General features: G+C 44.7%; 1 protein-coding gene across 3 annotated transcripts in view; it reads left to right on the forward strand.

The window, feature by feature from the left end:
* ZBTB7A (zinc finger and BTB domain containing 7A) overlaps positions 1-22,870 on the forward strand; it is a 77,269-nt gene that overhangs the window by 7,205 nt on the left and 47,194 nt on the right. For all 3 annotated transcript variants that reach the window (XM_073563044.1, XM_073563043.1, XM_073563045.1), the window contains exon 2: positions 7,479-8,605. In XM_073563044.1, the coding sequence (XP_073419145.1) occupies positions 7,491-8,605 (1,115 nt within the window). In that variant the 5' untranslated portion in view covers positions 7,479-7,490. The remainder of the gene's footprint in view (positions 1-7,478; positions 8,606-22,870) is intronic.

A 22,870-nucleotide genomic window follows, 5' to 3' on the forward strand; every position in this document is an offset into this window, starting at 1 on the left:
ACATTAGTGCGCATGCGCCTGTGAACTATGTCCCGGAACACAGCAAAATACTTCCGGGACATAGTTCACTGGTGCATGTCAAGACTGCAATGCGCACACGCGTAATATGGAGGACAACTACGGAAATTACCTGAAAAAATGAGGTGACAGATTCCCTTTAAAGTCATCAAGGATGAGCAGTCTTCCTTTCTGACAGAAATGCGCACCATGGTTAGAGAGGAGGTTCAGGCTTCCATCTCAGGCTTCTTTCCAGCTCAATCACCCCAGCAGGATTCCTGTCCCAAGACAACCAAGATGGGAAATGGCCCAATCTTCAGAGGATGAGGACCAGTCCACATGCTCAGACTTAGAGGAAGAAGGGGCGATTGCTGCAGAAATTCTGGAGGTGGGCAGAAGTACTTTTTTTCACTCAGACGACACAGATGAGCTACTGTGGGCTGCTAGGAACACAATGCAGATAGAGGAATCCCAGAAACCTCAGTCAGTACAAGACGAGATGTACAAGAGATGTTCGGGGGCTGAGGTCACAGATTCATCGTGCGTTTCCTGTGAATGACCACATCTGGGCGGTGATTATGGAGGAGTGGGAGGACGCTGAGAAGTGGTTGGTCATCCCTCTGGATTTCAGGCTTTGTCTGCTGTTTCACCCGGACAATATAAAGGTCTGGGACGAAGTTCCTAAAATTGATGTTACAGTAGCCAGAGTGTCAAGAAAGACTTCAACTCCATTTGAGGATTTATCTAGCCTTAGCGAGCCTATGGACAGGAAAGCAGATGGACTCCTTAAAAGGTCTTGGGAGGCATCAGCGGCAATCATGAAAGCTAATATTGCCGCCACATTAGTGGCCAGATCCATGCATATATGGATTGACCAGCTTGAAGGATCAGTTAAGAGGGAAGACTTCTAGAAGTAACCATGTTAGAAGTTCTTCCATTGTTAAAACTCACCACCGGGTTTTTGGATTCCTCAGAGGAATCGGTATGATTCGCTGCCTGGAAAAACTTGCTGCCTGGTTGGGTGATTACCAGTCTTAAAATAAGCTTTGTGATATACCATTTTCAGGTTTGAGGGTGTTTGAGATAGTTCTAGATAATATACTAGAAAATGCCACTGACAAGAAAAAGGATTCCCTGAGGGAAAAAACATATCCCGTCCTTCCTAGAGACAGGAATTTTGGGGGAGAGGGAAAAGTAGTCGGTGGGACAACCCTAAGGGGGGTAAAAGTAGAGCTCCACCCTCATGCTTTGGGTCCCGTTCAAATAGCAGTAGGCAATGATGTCATGTTGGTAGGGGGTCGCCTGGGGAAATTCATAGATTCATGGAGACTCGCCTCCCAAAATCAGTTGGTCTTAAACACTATATCTCGAGGTTACACCTAAGAATTTGTCAGACCTCCCATCCCCCAACAAGGTTTGTGGTGACAGTTCCCCTATCCGGAACCGCCGTTCCTCCTATATGGAAGGATGTAAAGGACCTCTTAAAAGCAGGAGTGGTGGTCCCAGTTCCTCAACCAGAAGTGGGTTTGGGACATTACTCAACCCTGTTCACGATATTAAAAACCATCAGGAGAAAGCCGCACCATCATATATCTGAAGCCCTTAAATCTGTGAATAGTATACAAGAGGTTCAGAATGGAGTCTCAAAAGACTCCCATTCAGCTCATAGACAAAAACGCAGTGATGTGCACTATAGATCAAAAGAGTACATACTACCACGTTTCGATTCAGCCGTGCTCCCAAGCATACCTTTCAGTTCACTCTAAAGTTAGGGAACAGGTGCTGCCATTTCCAGTTCTGTGCTCTTCCATTCGGTCTTGCTGCGGCACCTTGGGTATTTACAAAACTGGTCGCTGAGGTCGTGGCCTACCAGAGACAAAGGGACGTGGTCATAGTTCCATATTTGGACGATTTTCTACTGATATCAAGTTCAAGAGCGGAACTAGAAGAACAACTCGAGATAGTGATTTCTATTCTAGAAGGCTTAGGTTGGATTCTAAACCGAGAAAAGTCAGATCTACTACCTGGAACCACGAAGAAGTTTCTCAGGGTTATTCTTGACTCCAGACAGAGACTCTCGCTTCTTCCAGAGGAGAAACAAGAAACGGTGAAGAATAAAGTTCTTCTTTAGAATCGAGTTTCCATAAGGACGGCAAAGAGTTTTGGAAACTGTAACGGCTTGCATATCATGCGTTCGTTGGGGTCAGTTCCATACAAGAGAACTACAGAGGGAGATCCTTTCAGCCTGGAACAGAAGACAGATGTCCTTGGGCAAAGAGATCCGTCTATCCCCGACATTAAAATCGTCGCTAAGATGGTGGACCAATTACAGAAACCTCACACAGGGATATCCTTGGATTTTAGCTCCTTGCGTGACGATCATCATGGATGCAAGGAAGGATGGGGAGCCCATTTGGAGGGAAGGTACTGCCAAAGAATTTGGTCTCCAGACGTCAAGGTCCAATCCTCAAACTTCAGAGCGTTACAGGCAGTTTGGGAGAACCTGAAGCGGAATCAGACCTACCTACAGGGTAAGCATATAAAGATCATGTTGGAAAATACGACGGCGGTTTCAATCCTTCGTCACCAAGGAGGCCAAAGACATCGAGCGCTTCAAGATCTGTCCGCAAGAATATTTGCCTGGGCAGTAAAGAGTTGGGTCAGTATCAGCAGTTCATCTACAGGGGTCCAGGAACACAGTGGCCGATTACCTCAGCAGACGAAAGATTCAATCCACCTAGTGGGAGCTAAGTGGAGAGATGTTCAGTTATACGTGTCAGTGGGGAACACCCCACCTAGACATCTTTGCGACCAGAATAATTGCCATGGTCCAAAGGTTCTACTCAATCCGACAGACAACGGTAGGGATCGATGCCTTGAACCAGGTATGGGGGAAAGAACTCCTGTACGCCTCCTCCCCCATTGCCATGATTCCAAGAGTCCTCAGGAAGATCCAAGAGAAAGGAGCCTTGGTGAAGCTGGTGGTTCCATTTTGGCCAAGATGAAGCCTGTTTCCCCTGCAGAAGATAATGGTCCGCTCCGGCTACCAGAGAGGGAAGACTTGCTTTACCAGGGTCCAGTTTTCCATTCAGATCCGAGGAGCCTTCAGATATCAGCATGGATCCTGAGAGGAAGATCTTGAGAGCTAAAGGTCTCTCTGCCAAGGTGATCTGTACGATCCAAGCCAGCCGTAAACCTGTGACCTGCACAATTTGCAATAAGATCTGGAAGAAGTTCTGTCTGTAATGTGGTAGCTCTTTCATAGACTCTTCCTGGCCTGACATCCCAAAGATCCTGGATTTTCTCTAGGTAGGATTAATAAAGGGTGAAAACCTAGCATGCTTGAGATCAAAATGATCACAATAACGGTGAGCAAAAATCCAAGAAACACACAGGGGGACCTAGTGAATGACCTGCATAGAGCTGGGACCTCCGTAACAAAGGCCCATCAGTAACACACTACACCGCCAGGGAATCAGATCCTGCAGTGCCAGACGTGTCCGCCTGCTTAAGCCAGTAAATGTCCGGGCCCGTCTGAAGTTTGCTAGAGAGCATTTGGATTATGCAGAAGAGTAATGGGAGAATGTCATATGATCTGATGAAACCAAATTAGAAATGTTTGATAGAAACAAAACTCCTCTTGTTTGGAGGAGACAATGCTGAGTTGCATCCAAAGAACACCATACCTACTATGAAGAATGGGGGTGGCAACATCATGTTTTGGGGCTGTTTCTCTGCAAAGGGACCAGGACGACTGATTCATGTACATGAATGAATGGGGCCATGTATCATGAGATTTTGAGTGCAAACCTTCTTCCATCAGCAAGGACATTGAAGGTCAAACGTGGATGGGTCTTTCAGCATAATAATGATCCCAAGCAGACCACCAGGGCGTGAACGAGTGGCTTCGTAAGAAGTATATGAAGGTCCTGGAGTGGCCTAGCCAGTCTCCAGATCTCAACCCCTTAGAAAACCTTTGGAGGGATTTGGAAGTCTGTGTTGCCCAGCGACAGGCCCAAAACATCATTGCTCTTGAGGAGATCTGCATGGAGGAATGGGCCAACATATCACAAACAGTGTGTGCCAACCTTGTGAAGACTTACAGAAAACGTTTGACCTCCTGTCATTGCTAGCAAAGGATATGTAGCAGAATATTGAGATTAACTTTTGTTTATATCAGGATCCTGACAGCGCCGGTGTACAGCCTCCGCTGAGCAGGGACTCACCCGCACTGTAGGGACCCCTGGGGACAAGAACAGCCAGAAAGTACAGTTGCACAGGACCTGAACGCTGAAGTTTAGCAAGCCGGTACAGGACCTAGTCATGTGACTGCAAGGGGGCGGAGCTTAGCGTCCTGCTTTCAGAGAAGGTAGAAAACTCAGTCGGGCAAAACGGAGGTCATACACAGTACGAGCAAACGAGGTACAGGAGGGGTAAACAGACGGGAGGTCAGACAAAGCCAAAGGTCATACACAAGAGGGCGGTGCGGTACCAAAGGGATGAGCCGAGAGCAGTCGAGTCACAAGCAGAGAGTCATACACGAGAGAGCGGTGTGGTACAAGAGGGGCAGGCATAACTCGTAAAAGGGACAGAACCGGATCACAACCAAACAAGCAACAAGTTATCAGGCACAAGGCACACATATACAAGAGGTCAACTAACTCAGCCGAGGGCAGGAGTATAACTGACACCGGACCTAGGTCCAGTGAACGTTAAATAGCCGCCCTCTGCCAGAGAGAGGCAGAACAATTAACCCCCAGTCTGACCAGGACGGGCCAAAGCGAAACCCCGTCCTGGATCATGACAGTACCCTCCTCTCAATGGTTGGCCACCGGACCCCCAGGCCTCTCAGGGTACTTGGCGTGAAAGGCTCGGACCAACCGATCCGCATGAACCGATCGAGCAGGAACCCACGAGCGTTCTTCAGGACCGTAGCCTTTCCAATGTACCAGATATTGAAGGGCACGACGGACCAACCTGGAGTCGACAATTCGTTCCACCTCGTACTCCGACTGCCCGTCTACCAAAACCAGTGGCGGGGAAGCTGATGATCCCTCCCCACCGGACCTCACAGGTTTCAAAAGGGCCTTATGGAAAACATTTGGGATCCGCAGAGATAGCGGGAGACGCAACCGAAAAGCCACCGGGTTAACTGCTATAGGGACCTATAAACTTGGGTCCAAGCTGAGAGTGCAGATAGCTGCCATGAGTATTTTTTTTTTTCGGGTTTCTTTTTTCTTCCCTGGCATCACACCCATGGGTAGCACGTTTTTCTAGAGCCACTCGGAGATTAAGGCCCACAATAAGGAAATCGGTCCCTGCATGGGATTTCAATCTGGTCCTCAACGCCCTGTGTAGGCCCCCTTATGAGCCGGTGGAAGACATTAGCATTGCGAAACTAACGCTTAAGACAGTCTTTTTAGTGGCCATCACCTCAGCTAAAAGACTAGGAGAAATTCAGGCTCTTTTAATCCAGAACCCTTATATTCAGATCTTTGATGACCGTATAATTCTAAGACTGAACACTGTTTTTTTTTTTTTTTTTTGCCAAAAGTGGTTTCCTCTCAAAATTTAAATAAAGAGATAATGCTTCACTACTTCTGCCAGGCCCCAAAGACCCTAGGGAAGACTTCTTCCATTCTTTTGATGTGAGGCAGTCATTTACTATCTAGAGGCAACTTGTGAGTGGAGACAGGACATTAATCTTTTCATCCAGTATGGGGGAAAAATAAAGGTAAAAAAGCATCAAAAGCTACCTTAGCTAGATGGATAACAGCAGCCATCTCTCTAGCTTATGAGGCTAAGAAATTGCCCATTCCCGAAGGACTAAGAACCCATTTCACCAGGGCGATGGAAACTTCTTGGGCAGAAAGGGCAGGGGCCTCGGTGGATCAAATTTGTAGTGCAGCTACATGGTCTAGCTAAAACATATTCTGTAGGCATTATAAACTGGATACCTTGATGAATAGCCAGATGACTTTCGGCCGGAAGGTTCTGCTGGCAGTAGTCCCACTCTAGAGTTGGGCTACTTTGGTATTCTCCATGGTGTTGTCAGCAGGGACGTCCTGGAAAACTGGGATTAGACCTACCACTAATATTATTTCCAGGAGTCCATCATGACAGCACTGGTATTTGTAATGATTAACTGGTACAGAATTTGAATAAATAAGAATTGCATCCATCCTGGTGTGGTACTTGGAAAAATCACTGGGGAGTGATTGTGTGTTTCCTGTCCCTATAAGGAAGGAAGGACAACCTCCATGGTGCTGTCAGGATGGACTCCAGGAAACAATACCACCGGTAGGTCTAATCCCCGTTTTTTTAATTACATTTCAATCTGAGGAAAGGGCAATTTGAAAACCCTTTATCTTATAGCCTTCTCCTGGCTTGTGGGCCTCTTCCTTTTTCAGAATTCTAGGCAGCTGTTTAGAAGAGCCCATGCTGTCTTTTGGCACAAGCTTAGAGGAGGCTGGGTGTTTATAAACATTGGATTTTTGCATCATCTGGCCTTTCCCAACGATGATGGTGAACAAGCCATAACCCTAACAGGCTAATTAAAGCCGGGTACACACTTGCATTTGGCAAGAGTGCGGAGGGCTGCGTACTTCCTCCCTTATTCCCCGCCTACTTCTGCACATCTTCCCTTAAGCTCCGCCTAGTTCTGCATGCGTCCTGCGTACCTATCTTTAACATTGGGTACGCAGGGACATGCGTTGTATGCGGATGTGTCCTCATACATCGTTTTGACGTGCCCGTAGACCGCACAGGAACGCAACATGTGGGAGGGGCTTAAGGGAGGAAGTATGCAGCCCTCCGCACTCTTGCCAAACACAAGTGTGTACCCGGCCTAAGGTCTGAAACCTTGGTCAAAGTTGTCTGAGCTCTGACAGCTCTATTTTTTGAGCCAAAAATACAAAGGAAATGTGACATCTTTAACTTTAGACCTTTGTAGAGATCATTTAATCTTCATCTTGCTTAACTGTTCATAATAACAGTAATTTTGACCAGGAATGCCCAATCTTTTACATGCACTTTCATATACATATACACTTTCATTATCAACTTTTTATATTTTTTTTATTTAAAAGGTTTGCACAGGAAAATATGTATTTTCATAATGGCAATGAATATTTTAATGTAAAGTAACAAACATTACTTATCAGTTTGGTGCTGAAGCAGAGGATTAATCTGATGCTATTTCACTGTCACTGTTTTCTTATCTGCAGCTGATAATGTGCTCATGTGCCACTGCGATCACTCACTGGCTACAGCAGTCATGCGGGTATCACATGGTCAGCTGCAGGAAAGTAAACAGAGACCTGCTGGGGGAGCACTAGAGCAGGAGGTGATCAAACTGGTGATTTTTTAATTTTTTTTTTAATTCTTATGCTCTATAAACTGTTTTACCGATTAGTTAAAGATGGGGTTTTTTTTTCTTCTTATTTTTAATAAAGTACATTTTCCCTTTTCATTAATTACAGGGTGGAAACAGTATGGCATCTTCTGCTGTTGATGGCCCAATTGGAATTCCCTTCCCAGACCATGGTAGTGATGTTTTGTGTGCTCTCAATGGGCAGCGTCAACGAGGGGAATTATGTGATGTGCTTCTTCTTTGTCAAGGCAGAGATTTCCCTGCACATCGCTCAGTACTTGCAGCCTGCAGCCTCTACTTTCATCAGCTATTTACCTCAGGTCCAGTGGCTGAAAGACTAACAGTGTATCAGTTGGACTTTGTAACTGCTGAATCCCTCTCTGCTCTTCTTGACTTTGCTTATACTGCTACCTTAACATTGAGTGCAGGGAATGTGGGTGAGATTCTGGATGCCTCACGATTGCTGGACATTGGCACAGTTCGGAATGTGTGTGCTGACCTCTTAAATGGCCCTTTTTTAGAACAGAAAGAATCTGCACATTCAGTTGATCCACAAAACTTAGCACAAGCACAAGAATATTTGGAATATTTTCAGAGCAAGGCGCAGGATGGAAGTCCTTGGAGCAGCACTTGTCCATTTGGACAAGAAACAAAGCCATCATCTAAATTGGAGGAGGGATATCACCAATCATTGCAGAAGAATGGATCAGAAGGGCAGCTTTTGGATGAATGGCATGAAAAGGATGAGGACCAAATATATGTCCCTTCCCAGAATGGACATTACAGGCTAATGATTGAGGATAATAATCGTGATGAGGAACCTGAACCTCCAGATTCAGAAGGCTTACCACTTCTTAGTGGTCTGGTTGGGGGGCCATGTTTAGATGAAATGGACAGCCTAACAGCAGGTGCCCTGTTGCAGCACATGATGAGTACATCTCAGAGGGAAGGTGTAGGACCAGATGATGAGAGTGAAGAGGGAATTATGGACTTTTACTTGAAATACTTCCGTAGTGGTCCTCATGACGAGGAGGAGGAAGAGGATGGTGAAGAAGGGACCGGTGACTATCCAAGTTGGAGTCAAAAAGTGGAGAAGAAAATGAGGGCTAAAGCCTTTCAAAAATGTCCAATTTGTGAGAAAGTTATTCAGGGAGCGGGAAAGCTGCCTCGGCACATACGCACTCACACTGGAGAGAAACCATATGAGTGCATTATCTGCAAGGTCCGATTTACCAGGTAATGACGGCATAGACTTAACATCAAGCAATAAGATTTTTTTTTTTTTTTTTTTTTTTTATTCCTTAGTAACGTATTCTTTCTATTACATTAGGATTCTTCATGTAAAGTTATCAGATGCAAATTTTTTTATTAATAACTTTATTTGGTTTTATAAAACACTTACAAAGTGATTGTAAAATATGGAATAAAAATTGCTTGAATAGCTTACATGGGCTGTATGGCAGACGATACACAGTGGTCGGATGTTGGTCCAGCTGGTGTTAGGAATGAAGCAAGATTTACAGATTCCACAACAATCTGTGAAAAAGCTTTTTATTTCAAGGACAGCAAAAAAGTAGTGTGATCCAGAGATGTAGGCTGAGTCTTAGGCCTGTTTCACACTTCAGTTTTTTGTGTCAGTTAAAATCCGCCAAAAAGGCGGAAAGCGGATCCGTTCCTAACTGATGTGAACGGATGCCACCGGATCCGTTTTTTTGACGGATCCACCGAATGAAGAATTTTAAAGGAACCGCTGCCTGGGGGGGGGGGGAGAGAGAGAATTTTTTTTTTTCTCTGGCCGCCAGAAATGATTTCAGGGTTAAATTTCCGCCTGACTTCATTCCTCTGGGCATGCGCACTAGAAAAAAGCGGATCCTGCAGCACAAAAAACGTTACATGGTCCGTCCAGGCATCTCGGCGGACGCAAAAAAATTGACGGATCCGCAAAAAAAACCCGGATCCAACAGATGGCCATCCGTCAAGATCCTCCGGTAATGCAAATCAATGGGGAAAAAAACGGATCCGTTTATTTGCAAAAACGGCGGATTTTGACTGATGGTCAAAAACGGAAGTGTGAAACAGGCCTTATTGAATAAATATAGCTTTTATTGAGCCATTTAAAGCCATTCAGACCATGAATAAGAAAAGTCGAAACGCGTAGGTCCTAAGAACAGTACCTAACATATCTGTACCAATATGTGCTCACGTGGACTAAGACTATGTGCCCACGTAGCGATTCTGATGTAGAATAAATCGGAGCAGAATCGCACACCCTTCTCCCGGGAAAACACATGCGGTTTTTGACAAGAGTTTGTGAAGCGTTTTTGCATGCGTTTTCCTAAGCTTTTTTGGCCATCTAATTGATGGTATGCGGAATCGCGGGCGATTCCGCAAAGTTAATGAACATGCTGCGTTTTTTACCGCTAAGCGATTCCGCAGCGGTAAAAAACGCACCATTGGCACAACATGTGCGTTTTCTATTAAAAATGCATGGAATGCTTTTTTTAAGCGTTTCCACGGCAGAATCGCGCGTTTAAAAACTCCGCGGAAACACTTAAAAACGCTACGTGGGCACACAGCCTAAATTTGTTTTCTGTTTCATATGGCTCAATAAAAGCTATATCTTCAATAAGGCTCATAGCCTACATCGCTGGATCACACTACTTTTTTGCTGTGGTTGCTCTGACTCGTACTGGGTGCTACACACACACAGGTGAGCGAACTACCATATATTTTTTTTTTTATATTTTTATTTCATGAAATTTTAAATGGGTTGTCCAATACATAACATGTCCTTTGTAAATATCTATTTTTAAACCCTAACCACTTTTGTGATTTTCTTTATTTGGAAATGCCTTATATAGCTAGTCTCTGTTTTATTACATTACTTCCTGTGACGTTCCATATGAGTGACAGCATTTACTGGGATTCTCAAATGGGATGTCATCAGTAGGATGGCTCTGCAGTCACTTCCCTACAGCTTCTATCACCCCCTTGAAATAGGACTTCAGCTGAGGGCAGCGCAATGCTTACTTACTACAGCTTCTTTCTCTCACCAACCCCCCCCCCCCCCCCCCCCATACCCCGATGTCCCAAAACAATCCACAGTAAATGAAATGGAGAAAAAGGAAAGCAATGCTGCCCCACTGATTGTCACTGCCCTGAAACGAATTGTCATCATGGGGTGACACTGCCGTCACTTCACCTTCTTCTATGACCAATGCCAGCTACTGGCATCCTATTTCAAGGCAGGTGATAGAAGCTTCAGGAAAGTGACTACAGAGCCATCTCTCTGATGATATCCCATTTGAGAATGGTGGTATGTGAATGGAACATCACAGGAAGTAAAGTAATAAAACAGTATAGTATTTAGCTGTATAGGGAGAACAGTAAGGCTGAGTTCAAACGTGGCGTTTTTTTCGCGTTTCCGCGGCGGTTTTAACCGCGCAATTTTGCCGCGAAAAATAAGCATCCCATGCATTTCTATGGGATTCCGCAATGCTGTGCTAATGCTGTGATTTTTACCACAGCGGAATTGCTTTGCGGTAAAAAACGCAGCATGCTCATTAATTTCGCGGAATCGCGGCGATCCCACACCCATAGGAATGCATTGTTCTGCTTACTTTCCGCATGTGGCTGTGCACACCATGCGAAAAGTAAGCAGAACATTTGCCGATGGTACCCACGGTCCGGAGGAGAGGAGACTGTCCTCCGGGCTTTGGGTACCATATCCCTGTAAAAAATAGAATTTAAAATAAAAAATATTGTTATTCTTACCTTCTGACGTCCCGCACAGCCTTCCCGCCTCTCTCCACGCTCCTGGTCCCAGTAAGCCTTTGCGAGCGATGACGTCCGTTCTCGCGGGATCGCAAAGTCTTGCGGTCATTCGCGCGACGTCATCGCGAATGACCGCGAGACGACGCGATCCCGCGAGAACGGATGTCATTGCGGTAATTATCGCAAAGGATTACTGGGACTGGGAGCGTGGAGAGAGGCGGGACTTTGGAAGGTGAGAATAACATTATTTTTCTTTATTATTATTTACATTCTATCTTTTACTATTGATGCCGCATAGGTGGCCTTAATAGTAAAAAGTTGGTGACATTAGTCAAACACTATGTTTGACGAGTGTGACCAACCTGTCAATCAGTTCTCCAAGCGATGCTACAGATCGCTTGGAAAACGCTAGCAATTCTGCAAGCTAATTACGTTTGCAAAATGCTAGTTTTTCCGCGGGAAAATCGCGGGAATTTAAAATGCGATTTTCCCGCGGAATGGAATTCCGGAACACTCGCGGTAATTTCCGCGAGAGTTCCGCTACGTGTGAACCCAGCCTAAGGGTATGTGCACACGATCAGGAATGGCTCAGTATTCGCTCAGGATTTGACGCAGGTGAAATCTGCATCTGAGGTCACTGACAGGTCACCTGCATTTTTTTTGTGTTTTTTATGCGTTTTGTTTTTTTGTCACTTGAAATAAAGCCAAGTGAAAATTGGCTTCTGGGACGGAAAGAAAAGTGATTTCCTGTTTGCAGATATATCGGGGTATGTTCCATGGTCAGTAAACGCTGCGGTTTGGAAGCTGCGTACATCTGCAATGTTCAACCTGCAGCATCCAGCTGTTACAGCATAGTGGATGGGATTTCAAGAAATACCATGCCTGCTATGCGTCCAGAGATGCCCGCTGAGACGGACATGCGGCGCGTCTTACCAGACCACAGCAGGTCAATTTAAGTAGCGGAGACGCTCAGTCTCCACTTCGTAAATTACCCATAGACTTTCAATAGATGTGGTAAAACCGCATTATCTTCCTAGTCACATGTGTATTAAGTGTGGGAACGCAGCTTACTATGCATGTGTAGTAATTTAAATAATGGTGAATCTTGTGACACGCCAGAAGTACATGAGACAGGAAGTGGAGGAAAGCACAGAGAGGTCCCTTCCTTTTTAATAATTTAAAAAAAATGGCGTGGGGTCCCCCTATATTTGTTAACCAGCCAGAGTAAAGCAGACTACTGGGGCTGGTATTTCAGGCTAGAAAGGAACCAATATCCATGAACCTTACCAGCCTGATAATACCAGGGCACAGCAGTCTGCTTACCTTGGATGGTTAGCAAAAATAGTGGGATCCCCTGGAAAAAAAAAAATAGCATGGGGTCCCCCTATTTTTTTTATTTGTTTATTAACCACAAACAGAATATATAGGGTCCCCCTATTTTCGTTAACAAGCCAAGGTATTCTCAGGATGGTGAGGCCCATGGATTTTGGCCCTCACCAGACTAAAAATAGCAGCCCGCAGCCACCCCACAATTGTCGCATCCAAAGATGCACCAATTGTGGCAGTTTACCCGGCTCTTCCCACTTGCCCTGTAGCGGTGGCAACTTGGGTTCATATTTGTGGGGTATGTCACTGTTGTATTGTCAGGTGACATCAAGCCCACAGCTTGGTAATGGAGAAGTGTCTGTAATAAGACGCCTATCCATTACTAATGTCTCAATGGAAGAAAAAAAAGTGAACTGCACCAGAGCCAAACAGCAGTCTTGTGCCTTTTAACTAATGATCCTCTATTTAACTGAATTCTTTCAGCACATGCAACGATATTAATGTGCTCAGCAATGAAATAAACATATCCTTTCAAATACTTGGAAAAAAAAAATTGCAACACTCACCATGTTGCAGAAAGCCTCAAAAAATCCTTTATTTCACCTCTAGGGTGTAGGCATTTGCGTCTGGAAAGAGGGCTTGAGAGGAATGCGGGGAGTACAGGATTGGACAACGGCCGTTTCGCATTTTACCGCTTAAACGGGTCCATTACTAATCCTATAGTTACATGGTAAATAAAGACACACCCAGAGAAAAGTCTTTTAATTGAAATGGCGCAGACTCCTTTAATAGATCTTATTTGAACCATACTTACTGCATCGCCTATTCCACCAACGCCCTTGTCTCCTGGAAGAGAGTTAAAATAAAAAAGCAACAATATCCTTACCTGTCCGCCGAGAAGATATACATCCTGTCCCACGACGAGTCCAGCTTTGCTACATCTGGATGCCTTTGGCTGAACGGTGGCATTATGCTACCACTCAGCCTGACATCCAGGCATAAGGGAGCTTGAAGATGATCACCGGAGATAGCTCGGTCCCAGGCGGTCACGTGCACTACAGTTCTCGCAGTCAGATGATCGTGAGAACTTGCCTAGTGACCGGAGATATCCCCGGCGGTCACGTGCACTGCAGTTCTTGCGATCAGCTCAGCTCATCTCGAGAACTCCGGTGTATGTGAACTACCGGCTGAAACCGTGGTACAACATTGTATAAATACACATGCATAGTAAGCTACATTCCCGAAAAAACATTTGTCCGTCCAGTTTAGTCTATATTCCGTCAGAATAAATCCCCAGATCTATGTCCATCTGAGGAACCTAATAACTGTAACATACAATATTGTTGCGTTCCAGGAAGACATCCAGGCCTTAGAACCCCTTGTCTGAGTTCGCCATCACCACCTCTTCAGGCAAGAAATTTCAGATTCTCACTGCCCTAACAGTAAAGAATCCTCTTCTATGTTGGTTGAAAAACCTTCTCTCCTCCAGACGCAGAGAATGCCCCCTTGTGACCGTACCTTCCTTGGTAGAAACAGATCCTCGGAGAGATAATTGTATTGTCCCCTTATATACTTATACATGGTTATTAGAACGCCCCTCAGTCGTCTTTTTTTTTTTTTTTTTTTTCTAGACTAAATAATCCTAATTTTGCTAATCTCCCTGGGTATTGTAGTTCCCCCATCCCCTTTATTAATTTTATTGCCCTCCTTTGTACTCGCTCTAGTTCCATTATATCCTTCCTGAGCACTGGTGGCCAAAACTGTACACAGTACTCCATGGGCAGTGTAACCAGGGATTTGTACAGAGGCAGTATAATGCTCTCATCATGTGTATCCAGATCTTTTAATGCACACCATGATCCTATTTGCCTTGGCAGCCACTGGCTGCTCCAATGGGTGTAATGCTTCATTTGTTCAGTGGTGGTGATCAAGATAACTGAACACTCAATGACAGGTTCCCTCCCAATTTACAGCTGACTACTAAGGATACTGGCAGTGGGACACCCTGTGGTAAGCATATAGTTTATTATACTCATTTATATAGCGTCATTAATTCCACAGCGCTTTACAGACATTTATTGGCACTGTCCCCAATGGGGCTCACAATCTAAATTCACTATCAGTGTGTCTTTGGAATGTGGGACGAAACCTGAGAACCCGGAGGAAACCCACGCAAACATGGGAAGAACAAACTCCTTGCAGCTGTTGTCCTTGGTGGGATTTGAACCTAGGACCCCAGTGCTGCAAGGCTGCAGTGCTAACCACCTGTGACTAAGAAGATAATGCAGTTTTACTGCATCTAATGATGGTGAATGGGTAATTTACACCAGGGCTGTGGAGTCGGAGTCGTGGAGTCTGACTCGGTGCTCATTTTGGTGGAGTCGGTATAAAATGGACCGACTCCTAAAATATATAATAAATTGGGTACAGTAGTTCAATGCAGAATGTGCAGAATATTTTTTCATAGGAATTTTGGAAAGTTATGAAATGTCCTATAAATGGCTGTTCTATTCCTGATCTAAGGCTACATTCACACAAGAACAGGTTCTTGCTATTGTAACGGACAATGCTTCTAACATAAGTACAATTAAACTGATGAATGAGAGTAATGAACAACAGCTAGAAGAAAATTTAGGATTCAGTATGTTTGAGATGCAAGGCCACAGTGCTGTTCATGTAACTGAGGAACAAACAGATATTACCACAGAAGAACAGCAAAATTATACTTTAGAAGTAGATGATCTTGTTGAAGGTGCTTCAAATATCTTGTTGAAGGTGCTTCATATTCATCACATGCGCTGTGTTGTGCACACGCTGCAGCTGGCAATAAGAGATAAGGCCCCGTTACACGTATCAATGTCCCAGCGATCCCACCAACGATCTGACGTGGAAGGGATCGCTGGGACATCATTAGCTGATCACTGGTGAGCTGTCGCATAGACAGCCCCTCCAGCGATCAGGACCAGCGAGCAAGCTGGTTTCCAATGTAAACAGCGGGTATCTAAGAGCCGGGCGGCTCTTAGTTGCCCGCTGTTTAACTTGGAAACCAGCGTCGCTGATCGCTGGTCTCTCGCTGCCACACGCAGTGATGCGCGTGGCCAGCGGGAGACCAACGATCAAAATAAAGGCCCAGGACGTTCGAGCACGATCAGCGAAAGCTGTTAGGGGGGCCGGTCGCTGATCCATGTCACACACAGCGATTTCGCTGCGAGATCGCTGTGGCGTCACAAAATCAGCGATCTCGCTGGCGATATCGCTGTGTGTGACGGGGCCTATAGTCTACAAGAGGGACATGCTGGAAATCTGATTGGAAAAGTGAGGAAATTGGTTATTGCCGCCAGAACCCCTAAAATTGATTCAATCTTGAAGAAACGTGCTGGGAAAGGGGCAATTGTCGATCAAGCCACTCGGTGGGGCAGCACTTGTTTAATGATTGAGCGATTGCTTGAACTAAAACAGTTTCTTATAGATATGACAAACCCTCAGGTAACCCAAAATGAAGGTCAATGGACACAGGTGGCTAAATTGAAGGAATTGCTTAATCACCCATTTACAGTGACTAAAAATTACAAGCTGAGGATTTATCTCCTGGCATTTTCATAAGGGAGTGGAAGAACTTGCAATTTTGCCTGTCCCGAAGAGGAGGCTTAATCGCAGATGGCATTTCTGCTTCAATGAAACGGAGAGAGACACAGCTATTGGAAAATAAAATTTTTCTGGCAGCTGTTTATGTGGACCCAAGTCATCGTATACTGCTTGATGATCAACAGCTTACTAAAGGAAAAGAAGCTCTGACTGAGGTAGCAGTTAGGATGAGTGGCCTACAGGAAGACTGCCAGGCGCAAGAGGACTTGGGTCCTGACAGTGCTACTGCTGTCATATCTTCATCCTCATCAGATGAGGAGTTTGACTTTGACAAGAATTTGGATGACATGGAGCATGCAAAGCATTGCCGCAAGGAAAAAGATTTCACTCCTATAGCAAGCAGATTGACCATATTTCAGCAAAATGTTTGACTTGCTCTCATAGAAATAGAAAAATTAAAACGATCATCAAAACTGACTATGCATGAGGCAATTCCTTTATACCCGGAAATTGTTAGAGATGTTGTCCATGTGGTTACGGCTTTGCCTCCAACCCAAGTTAGTGTAGAGAGGTTGTTCTCTGGCCTTAAAATTATTAGGTCAGATTTGAGGTCATCTATGAAGGGAGGATCTGATGGAGGCAATTCTATTTCTTAGAACAAATTCATAGACTGCACAAATGTTATTGTCATGCCCGTCATGCTGCTTGCGCTGCATGATCCCCATTGTCATGCCTCATTGTCCCCAGGTCCAGGTCCCTGCGGGCGCCCCGCGGGCCTCGCCTGTGTGTACAGGCGCACCTCATGACTTTTATGCCGCAAGACGCCTGGAGCAGTGTGCACGCATGCCTTACCTCATGGCTGCACGCTGTTGCTAGTTTCTAGGTAACCATCCGTCTCTGCTCTGATTCAGCAATCCTCTGTATTCCTGGAACCCCTGATCATGTGACCTTTCCTATGTTCCATCACTGTCTGACTCTGCAATCCTCTGTATTTCTGGAACCCCTGAGCATGTGACCTTCTCTATGGTCCAGCCAGTCTGATCTAGCAACGCTCTCTATGACCCAGGAGGATCTGAACTGGAAGTCCTTCCCTGGGCCTGACCCGGAAGTCCAGGTGCTATATCAGACCGCCCCTTCCTATGGTCGGGGCCTGAGTATCGTGTGTCTTCCCTGCATGGCTGCTTGGTCTGCTCGGTCGCTCCCTGTATTCTGTGCCCCTGCACTCTGCCCTGTCGTGCGTCTCTGCACACGCTCTGTGCTTGTACTCTGTCTCTCGTCTCGTGCCATGTCCTGTGTTGTCTCTTGCCATGTTTGTCCTTGCCTTGTAGTACTTCTCTGCCTTAGCCTGTTTCGCTATGTCTTGCTTAAGCTCTTCCTTGCCTTGTTGTTCATCACGCAGGACCTTGAATCTTGAATCCTGGCGGCTTCCTTAGCGCGCCGAGGACCTTGAACCCTGGCGTGTCTCCTATACACACACCTTGCCTAGTGTGTTGAACCCTGCCTTGCACCTTGCCTTGGACCCTGGCATGTCCCTAGCACGCACCCTGTCTTGAACTTTGCCTTGAACCTTGGTTTGCCTGCCGGATGTCCGGATCCTGCCGATCGCCATCAGAGCTCCAGAACCTGATGACCCTGTTGATCGTTGCCTGCTGTCTGGAGTCCGACGTCATCGTGCCTTTGCCTGTTTTACCCAGGCATGCCATCTAGCACGTATCATGCCATGGACCTTGCCGTGCCCCCGCACGCATCTTGCTGTGTTTTCCCTGTATTTTCACGTCCTGTACCTGATGTTACCCTGAAGTTTTCCTTAATGAAGATACCTATAACTTACGTCTTGTCTTGTTTCCTGCCCGTCCCTGGTCGTCAAACACTCACATTGTGTCTTCCTTGAGCCGGCCGTCTGGTTCCAGCAGTTGTGGTGGCTCACCCCCTTGGTCTTGCCCCTGACACTCCCTGTATAGGGGGTGGTTCCTCACAAAGTCAGCTCGCCCTCGGTGGGTGGGCGCCACGACCCAGAGGGTCCACGCTAAAGAAAAGTCGACTCAGCTAAAGCTGACTCCACACGGTTATTTAGTATGTTTTTGTTGAAAACTGTTTTTTGCCACTTACATAATTTATTATATAGTGTTACACTATGTAATACATTATATATATATATATATATATATATATATATTACATATTAACAATTTATTAGTTTTTTGTGTTCTAAAGTTGTATTCCAATAAATATATATTATGTTCTATCTAAATATCTTGATTATTGTATCATAAAAATGATTAAATGTCTGATGCTCACATTGTACTACAATAAATTTTTCACTTAAATATAAGCAATATATGTCGGAGTTTAGCTTACAGACTCCACAACCCTGATACGCAGCGTAAACGGAGCATCTCCGCTACATAAATAGACATGCTGCGGTCAGGAAAGACGCACCGCATGTCCGTCTCCGCAAGTGAGCCGAAGGCGTCCGTGCACGCACAGTGGGTGTAGGATTTCTTGAAATCCCATCTATTATGCTGTAACATCTGGACGCTGCGGAGGTACGAAGCATCCAACCCACAGCGTTTACTGACTGTGGGAAACATACCCTTAGGCATTTTCAAATAAAGATAATGACAAAACTAGTTGGCATTTAAAAATATATATTTACAAAGGACATGTTATGATCTTTAACCGTTAGCCGTTTTTGTTCTACTTGAAACATACTCAGTTGACATGCAGTACATTATTTTTTCCAAATCCAGTCCACACAATGTAGGTGAAAACTGTATAGTTTTTAAAGCATGCAGAATCATTTTTGAAACTTTAGCATGCATGGCCTTGATGACTTCAGTGTGAAAACTAACACAATTTTATGTACAATTAGAAATAAAAGTGGAGTCATTCACAGTTGATACCTTGTAGAAGCTAACTTTAACCCCTTCATGACCCAGCCTATTTTGACCTTAATGACCTGGCCATTTTTTGCAATTCTGACCAGTGTCCCTTTATGAGGTAATAACTCTGGAACGCATCCTAGCGATTCTGAGATTGTTTTTTCATGACATATTGGGCTTCATGTTAGTGGTAAATTTAGGTCGATAATTTTTGCGATTATCTGTGAAAAAATCAGAAATTTGGCGAAAACTTTGAAAATTTCGCAATTTTCAAATTTTGAATTTTTATTCTGTTAAACTAGAGAGTTATGTGACACAAAATAGTTACTAAATAACATTTCCCACATGTCTACTTTACATCAGCACAATTTTGGAAGCAAAAATTTTTTTGTTAGGAAGTTATAAGGGTTAAAAGTTGACCAGCGATTTCTCATTTTTACAACAAAATTTACAAAACCATTTTTTTTATGGACCACCTCACATTTGAAGTCACTTTGAGGGGTCTATATGGCAGAAAATACCCAAAAGTGACACCATTCTAAAAACTGCACCCCTCAAGCTACTCAAAACCACATTCAAGAAGATTATTAACCCTTCAGGTGTTTCACAACAGCTAAGGCAATGTGGAAGGAAAAAATGGACATTTTAATTTTTCCAACACAAATTTCCTTTCAGCATCAATTTTTTCATTTTCACATGGGCAACAGGATAAAATGGATACTAAAATTTGTTGGGCAATTTCCCCTGAGTACACCGATACCTCATATGTGGTCATAAACCACTGTTTGGGCGTACGGCAGGGCTCAGAAGGGAAGGAGCACCATTTGACTTTTTGAATGGAAAATATGCTGGAATATTTAGCGGTTGCCATGTCGCGTTTGGAGAGTCGCTGTGTGCCTAAACACTGGAGCTCCCCCACAAGTGACCCCATTTTGGAAACTAGACCCCCCAAGGAACTTATCTAGATGCATAGTGATCACTTTGAACCGCCAGGTACTTCTCAAATTGATCTGTAAAAAAAAAAAAAAGTACTTTTTTTTTCACAAAAATTATCTTTTAGTCTCAGTTTTTTCATTTTCACATGGGCAACGGGATAAAATGGATCCTAAAATTTGTTGGGCAATTTCTCCTGAGCACACCAATACCTCATATGTGGTCATAAACCACTGTTTGGGTGCAGGGCAGGGCCCGGAAGGGAAGGAGCGCCATTTGACTTTTTGAATGGAAAATTAGCTCCAATCGTTATCGGACACCATGTCGCGTTTGGAGAGCCCCTGTGTGCCTAAACATTGGAGCTCCCCCACAAGTGACACCATTTTGGTAACTAGACCCCTTAAGGAACTTATCTAGATGTGTAGTGAGCACTTTGAACCCCCAAGTGCCTCACAAAAGTTTATAACATAGAGCAGTGAAAATAAAAAATCATTTTTTTTTTCCTCAAAAATGATTTTTTAGCACGCTATTTTTTATTTTCACAAGGGTAACAGGAGAAATTGGACCACAAAAGTTGTTGTCCAGATTGTCCTGAGTACGCTGGTACCCCATATGTGGGGGGGGGCACTGTTTGGGTGCACGGCAGGGCGCAGAAGGGAATGAGCGCCATTTGACTTTTTGAAATGAAAATTGGCTCCAATCGTTAGCGGACACCATGTCGTGTTTGGAGATCCCCTGTGTGCCTAAACTTTGGAGCTCCCCCACAAATGACCCCATTTTGGAAACTAGACCCCCTAAGGAACTTATCTAGATGCATAGTGAGCACTTTGAACCCCCAGGTGATTCACAGAAGTTTATAATGCAGAGCAGTGAAAATAAAACTTTTTTTTTTTTCCTAAAAAAAAAATTTTTTAGTCTGCAATTTTTTATTTTCACAAGGGTACCAGGATAAATTGGACCCCAAAAGTTGTTTTCCAATTTGTCCTGAGTACGCTGGTACCCCATATGTGGGGGGAGACCACTGTTTGGGCACACGTCGGGGCTCGGAAGGGAAGTAGTGACGTTTTGAAATGCTGACTTTGATGGAATAGTCTGCGGGCATCATGTTACATTTGCTGAGCCCCTGTGTGCCTAAACAGTAGAAACCCCCCACAAGGGACCCCATTTTGGAAACAAGACCCACCAAGGAACTTATCTAGATGTGTGGTGAGCACCTTGAACCCCCAAGTGCTTCACAGAAGATTGTAACGCAGAGCAGTGAAAATAAAAAATCATTTTTTTCCCTCAAAAAAAAATGATTTTTAGCCCGCAATTTTTTTTTTCACAAGGGTAACAGGAGAAATTGGACCCCAAAAGTTGTTGTCTAGTTTGTCCTGAGTACGCTGATACCCCATATGTGGGGGATGACCACTGTATGGGCACACGTCAGGGCTCGGAAGGGAAGTAGTGACGTTTTGGTATGCTGACTTTGATGGAATGGTCTGCGGGCATCATGTTACATTTGCAGAGCCCTTGATGTTCCTAAACTGTGGAAACCCCCCACAAGTGACCCCATTTTGGAAACTAGACCCCATAAGGAACTTGCCTAGATGTGTGGTGAGCACCTTGAACCCCGAAGTGCTTCACAGAAGATTGTAACGCAGAGCCATGAAAATAAAAAATCTTTTTTTTTCCTCAAAAAATGAATTTTTAGCTCGCAATTTTTTATTTTCCCAAGGGTCACAGGAGAAATTGGACCCCAAAAGTTGTTGTCCAGTTTGTCCTGAGTACGCTGGTACCCCATATGTGGGGGGAAACCACTGTTTGGGCACACGTTGGGTCTCAGCAGGGAAGTAATGACATTTTGAAATGCTGACTTTGATGGAATGGTCTGCGGGCGTCATGTTATATTTGCTGAGCCCCTGTGTGCCTATACAGTAGAAACCTCCCACAAGTGACCCCATTTTGGAAACTAGACCCCCCAGGGAACTTATCTAGATGTATGGTGAGCACCTTGAACCCCCAAGTGCTTCACAGAAGTTTATAACGCAGAGCCGTGAAAATAAAAAATCATTTTTTTCCTAAAAAAAAAAAATGTTTTAGCCCGCAATTTTTTTTTCACAAGGGTAACAGGATAAATTGGACCCCAAAAGTTGTTGTCCAGTTTGTTCTGAGTACGCTGATACCCCATATGTGTGGGGGAACCATTGTTTGGGCACACGTCAGGGCTCGGAATGGAAGTAGTGACGTTTTGAAATGCAGACTTTGATGGAATAGTCTGCAGTCGTCATTACGTTTGCAGAGCCCCTGATGTGCCTAAACAGTGGAAACCCCCCAAAAGTGACCCCATTTTGGAAACTAGACCTTCCAAGGAACTTATCTAGATGTCTGGTGAGCACTTTCAACCCCCAAGTGCTTCACAGAAGTTTATAATGCAGAGACATGAAAATGAAAAAAAATTTTTTTTCCACAAAAATAATTTTCTAGCCCCCAATTTTCTATTTTCCCAAGGGTAACAGGAGAAATTAGACCCCAAAAGTTGTTGTGCAATTTTTCCTGAGTACGCTGATACCCCATATGTGGGGGTAAACCACTGTTTGGGGCTTGGAAGGGAGTGAGCACCATTTGACTTTTTGAACGCAAAATTGGCTGGAATCAAAGGTTGCACCATGTCGCGTTTGGAGACCCCCTGATGTGGCTAAACAGTGGAAACCCCTCAATTCTAACTCCAACCCTAACCCCAACACACCCCTAACCACAACCCTAACCCCAACACATCCTTAACCCTAATCCCAACCCTAACCCTAACCCCAACACACCCCTAACCCCAACACTAACCATAACACTAACCACAAGCCTAACCCTAATTCCAACCCTAACCCTCTTTTCAACCCTAACCCTCTTTCCAACCCTAACCCTCTTTCCAACCCTAACCCTAACCCTCTTTCCAACCCTAGCCCTAGCCCTCTTTCCAACCCTAACCCTCTTTCCAACCCTAACCCTCTTTCCAACCCTAACCCTA

This window comes from Dendrobates tinctorius, unplaced genomic scaffold (assembly GCF_039654945.1).
Source record: "Dendrobates tinctorius isolate UK_male_01 unplaced genomic scaffold, ASM3965494v1 ptg000377l, whole genome shotgun sequence".
In the NCBI taxonomy this organism is placed as follows: domain Eukaryota; kingdom Metazoa; phylum Chordata; class Amphibia; order Anura; family Dendrobatidae; genus Dendrobates; species Dendrobates tinctorius.